Source organism: Magnolia sinica, chromosome 19 (assembly GCF_029962835.1).
Source record: "Magnolia sinica isolate HGM2019 chromosome 19, MsV1, whole genome shotgun sequence".
NCBI classification, from domain to species: Eukaryota; Viridiplantae; Streptophyta; class Magnoliopsida; order Magnoliales; family Magnoliaceae; genus Magnolia; species Magnolia sinica.
The window spans coordinates 26,764,322-26,770,321 of NC_080591.1; the positions used below are offsets into that span (position 1 = coordinate 26,764,322).

At 39.3% G+C, this 6,000-nt stretch overlaps 1 protein-coding gene across 1 annotated transcript in view; it reads right to left on the reverse strand.

Annotated features, from left to right (window-relative positions):
• The window catches only part of LOC131235592 (protein HIRA), a 40,621-nt gene extending 38,454 nt beyond the window's left edge, over positions 1-2,167 (reverse strand). The window contains exon 1 of the mRNA XM_058232817.1: positions 1,785-2,167. Coding sequence (XP_058088800.1) covers positions 1,785-1,892 — 108 coding nt within the window. The 5' untranslated portion in view covers positions 1,893-2,167. The remainder of the gene's footprint in view (positions 1-1,784) is intronic.
• Between the last annotated feature and the right edge of the window lie 3,833 nt (positions 2,168-6,000).

A 6,000-nucleotide genomic window follows, 5' to 3' on the forward strand; every position in this document is an offset into this window, starting at 1 on the left:
AACGGTGATGACATACAGGGAATGATCCATCAAAATCTGCCAAAATCATAATCCCTCCAATACAATACTGCGAAGTTGCACAACCTTATTGTGCCTTCTAAAAATGACCTATAACAGTCATTACAGCCCCCGTAATGGCCTGTTACGCCCCCCATAAAGGCTGTAATGGCCCCATAACGGTCTATTACAGGGCCGATACAGTTTTTTCAGGTTTTTTCAATAAATTTTAAAAATAGACTGTAATAGGCATTACGGGAGCCATAACAGCTGTTACAGCCTATATGATAAAGGTAATGGTGATGACATACAGGGAATGATCCATCAAAATCTGCCAAAATCATAATCCCTCCAATACAATACTGCGAAGTTGCACAACCTTATTGTGCCTTCTAAAAATGACCTATAACATCCATTACAGCTCCCGTAATGGCCCGTTACGCCCCCCATAAAGGCTGTAACGGCCCCGTAATGGTCCATTACAGGGTCAATACAGTATTTTCAATAAATTTAAAAAATAGACCATACTAAGGATTACGGGAGCCATAACAGCTGTTACAGCGTATATCACAAAGGTAATGGTGATGACATACAGGGAATGATCCATCAAAATCTGCCAAAATCATAATCCCTCCAATACAATACTGCAAAGCTGCACAACCTTATTGTGCCTTCTAAAAATGACCTATAACAGCCATTACAGCCCCTGTAATGACCTGTTACGCCCCCCATAAAGGCTGTAACAGCCCCGTAACGGTCCATTACAGGGCTGATACAATTTTTTCAGGTTTTTTCAATAAATTAAAAAAATAGACCGTAATAGGCATTACGGGAGCCATAACAGCGGTTACAGCCTGTATCATAAAGGTAACAGTGATGACCGTTACGGCCACCGTTACTGATATGGAATACCTTGATTATACCTAAAATTGAAAAGGTTTGATCCAATGTGCATCAAGTAGCATTTAGTAAATGGTATCAGCCCTAAACCACAAGAGTTTGTCCATGAACCTGGACTGACCAAATGATGGGCCACCAACGGATGTGCCAGTGGTCAAACGTTGCCGCACCTTGACTGTTCATAACCATCCGATCCACGGACTCATTCCAAGACCTTTCTTTCTTTCTTTCTTTCCTTTTTACTTTTTTGTTTGAAAAGACAACAAAATATATCAAGAAACCACAAAACGAAGAGGACAGCAGCCACAACCGGAGGTGACCTCTCATCACCTCCCCAGCCCTTTCAAGGTCCATTTCTTCAAAGTTTTCTAGACCATCCAAAAGATGGGTGAAAAATCCATTAGTTTGAGGACTTCCAATCAGCACACTTTTCGGGCTACGACTCATCCAAAAGGTGGCCCACTAATCTATCGGTGGAGATCCATTGCAAATGTTCACCAATCAACGTTTACTAGGATTACAGCACTAGATCCTAAACCTAAATTAAAACAAGCTAAGATAACAAAACTGCACTTTCGAAACACTATAACCCTGATCTACATATGGACAACTCGGAGCATAAATTTATTCATTTCTAGTTCTCATATATAACTATCTTTTGCAGCAAAACAAAAAACACTACAACACAACAATTAAAAAGAAAAATAGCAGAGAACTCAATAATCAAAACGAACTGAAATTACTCGGTAACAACAAAAACCCATGTTGAAAATCCATGGATTTGAATTCAAAAACCACAAAAACAACCCAAATCAAGAAAACCCAAGTCGATTCAGAATAAATAAGAAGTACCCATATTAGACAAATTAAAAAAGAAAAACAAAAACCTTTTGGTCTCCTCCACCAGTGGCAAACCTCAGCCCACCAGGTTGAATATCAATGGAGAAGATCTGCATCCCTTCATGCCTGATCCAACTGGGTTTCTCTGCAATCATCTCTCTCTCTATCTCTCTCTCTCTCTCTCTCTCTCTCTCTCTCCAACCTCTTGAGATTAAAAATTAAAAATTAAAAATAAAAAATAACAGTTTTCTACAATCTTTATCTTTCTACCCTTCCAAAATTGAAGAAAACGATCTGTAAAACCATGGCCCAAAGACAAAACCCTAGATGGGTCTGATTGAGAAGAACCCTAGGTGGGCTTCAAAAGCTACAGCTGAGATTTAAGGTGGCTATTTTTTTCGACGGTTGGATTGGGAGGAGATATTTGCTTGATAGAGAAAGAAAGTCTTTATGGATCTTGTGACGTCCGTATTAATTAGTTTTTGCTTCTTCTTTTTTCAGGGGTTGTTTGGTAATTTGTCTTGTGAAGGGAGGGAGGCGGATTGGCCACCACCCTCCTGCGTGTCCCTGGCGAGGAACCTGCAGGGCTCCGCAGGGCACCGTGATGTATGGGTTTTATCCATTTTTTCGTATCATTTTCGGGAGCAATCAGAAAATGAGCAGTTCCAAGGTTCAGGTGGACCACTCAGTGGGGATTAAACATTTACCGTTGAAAACATTTCGGGGGCTAAAGAAGTTTTCCATCAATTTGATATTTGTGTTAACCCTTCATCCAGGCTATGTGATCATGTGAACGGGTTGGATGGCAATTAACCATATAAAGGGCTTCAAGGGCGTGTTTGGGCAATGGGATTAGAAGGTGGGATGAGATTCATCTGGTCCTGTGCCAATTCCACTCGATGTTTGGGAAGAATGGAAAGCTTGGAATTAAAATAGATGGAATTGCATTGGGTCGGTCCCAATTTCACTCAATTTTAGCAAGTTGTGTAGGTCTCACATTAATGTATGGACTATATCCACACTGTCTACCCATTTTTCGAGATTATTTTAGAGCATGGGCCAAAAAATCAGGTATATCTAAAGCTCAAGTGGACCCTACCATAGAAAGCAACAGGGATTGAATACTTACCGTTGAAAACTTCTTTGGGGCCACATAAGTTTTGGATCTACCTCATTTTTAGGCCCATGCCATAAATTGAGGTTACAAAACAAATGAACGATTTAGATATAACACATGTATGTTATTCTTAGTAATTTAAAATGATAGTGGGTATATCCATTCAATGTACTACTATATTACCAAAAAGCATGGAATTAATCTTATCCCATGGCAACAGGGACAATCCTGCCGTGGGTAATAATTATATTTTTTGAATCCCATCCAACTTAATCCCTTCTAATCCCACCGCCCAAACACGCCCTAAGAAAATTTCAACCGTATGTATTATTATCAATGCAGATTGCATCCTGACCGTGCAGGTCCCTAGCATGAACGGTCAGTTCCGTAGTGGGCCCACTGTAATGTACCTGTTTATCAAGGCTGTCCACTCCTTTCTTTAAATCGAGAGCGCTTAAATGTGCCACACCTCAAATGATTTAATGGAAATCGGATTGCGTACTGAGTTACTCAGTATGCTTTTGTTTATTGAGTAGACTCAGTTGGGTCTACTGTGAATGTGTGTGGGTTATCCGCACATCTGTTGTTGCTGATTTTAGTAGTTGAACTGAAAATTGAAGCATGTCCAAAGCTCAAGTGGACCACACCACAGGGTGGGAATAACGACTTCCACCGTTGAAACCTTGGTAGGGTCCATAGTGATGTTTATTTGTCATCTAACCCTTTAATAAGATCACACAGACATGGATGAAGGGATAACAAAATAACAGATTGATCCAAAACTTCCGTGGTCTCCAAGAAATTTTCAACAATAGAATTTCAATTCACACTGTTTTCGTGGTGAGCTCCCGTTGAGATTTGGATAAACTTCATTTTTAATCTAGGGCCTTCACATTATCTGTTAAAATATATGAACAGAGTAGATAAAATATATAAATCATGGTGGACCCCACAGAGTTTACTCAGTACGCTTAGCGTGCTAAGTTACTCGGTACAAAATCCGCATCCGATTTAATGTAACTTTTATTTAACGCTGTGTATTTAATGCAATTAAGCTTATTATTTGGTGTGGTCCACATGAGAAGTGGATCTACCTCAGTTTTCTGCACATTCCTTAAAATGATAGGAGAGAAAGGATGGACGGCGTGGATAAACTGATACATCATGGTGGGCCCACCCATAGCACTGATGATATGTGGCTAGAGACCGGCGGGTAGGACGCAATCCGCACACCAGGTGGACTTTGTACCTTAAAATGATACGGAAGAATGGATGGACGATATAACCTTTACATCACCGTGGACCTCCAAGCTGCTGTTCATTCTGGACGAGTGAGGTATAACTAATCAACCTAGAAAGGGAAGCCGATTGGGTATTAAGTAAACTTTGTGGGGGCCATCATCATTTATGCAATTTATCCTTTCAGTCCATCCATTTTATTAGATAATTTTAAGACTTTAGTCCAAAAATGAAGTATATCCAAAGCTCAAGTGGACCACACCACAAGAAACATGTGAATTGAACATCTACCTTTGATAAGTTCCTGGGGGCCACGGAAGTTTTTGATCAAGTTGGTATTCGTGTTTTTCCTTTGTGATGGCCATGTGATCTCTTGAACAAGTTGGATGACAAATAAGCATTACTGTGAGCCTTATGAAAGTTTCAACGTTGGAAATCAATACTTCAATGGCATGGTCAACTTGAGCTTTGGATTTGCTTTAATTTTGAGATCAACCTCTAAAATGATCTGAAAGAATGGATGGACGGCATGGATAAACGACGTCGCATACAGTAGGCCCAACAGAGTTTACTCAGTTCAATAAGAGCGTGCTAAGTAACTAAGTACGCAATCCAATTTCGCTGAGTCGCTCAGTAATCTTTTATCCTACTGAGTAAACTCTGTCGAGCCCACTTTGAATGTATGTAACTTATCCATGCCATTCATCCATTTTTCCAGATAATTTTAATAGTTGAGACCAAAATTTAAGCATATAAAATTCTCAAGTGGAACACACCATAGGAAATAGTGAGAATAATGATTTCCACCGTTAAAACCTTCCTAGGGTTCACAGTGATGTTTATTTACCATCCAACATGTTCATAAGATAAAAAGGATATGGATGAAGGGAAAGAACAAATATAATCTTGATCCAAAACTTATGTGGCCCCCAAGAATTTTCCAACGGTAGACACTTTCAATTCACGTTGTTTCTTATTGTGTGGTTCACCTGAACTTCTGATATGTTTCATCTCTTGTCTCAAGCCATAAAATTATCTCGTAAAATGTATGAACAGAGTGGATAAAATACATAAGTCACAGTGAGCCCCACATCATTTACTCATACGCTTATGGTACTGAGTTACTCAGTAAGCAATCCGCTTCCCTACTCAGCACGCAATCCGATTTTGGAAGGGAGGTGATACCGTGCAAAAGGTGGGCTCCACAATAACGATCACCCAAGATGGCCCACTCAACAGGTTGTCTAACTCGTTTGAAATTGATGGTCAGCTAGTGTTTTAACTTATTCCATGGGTGTGGCCCACCTAATGAATCCGCAGATGATCTTTACGAGTCAAAGCCTTGTTACTCAGGCAGTGTGATGGATGATATGCTTGCCCTTAGAATTACTTAAAAACTGCTTGCATACGTGTCATACAATTCACTTAAATGAAAATGCCTCTGTTTCCAATTCCTTGTCCTACTTCAGATTTACCATGAGCCAAATATTACATGTATTTTATCATTTGAACATCCCTTCAACGGACATTTGTTGGAAGAGTGGCAATCAAAAATTCCAATGGTGTTGTTTTTAGAACCCCAATCCTCATCAACACCTATCTCCGTTGGGCTCACCAGTTACATATTTAAACCACCTCTTCCATTAAATTTTGTCATTGATACTGGTCCCGGCGATAAAAATCAGCCACATACACAAGTTAGGTTGCTATGCCAAGAGTGTTTGGTTTTCCAATTATAAGGTTAAATGGTTGTAAATGGTTAATGGTTATTTACTCTTGGAATTATGCAATGACGTCACTTATATCTAATTGTAAAGAGTATTTTACCATGTCATTTTTTTACTATAAAAATGATAGTTTTATAATATAAAAAATGTGACGATTACAACTTACTTTAGTTACATTTT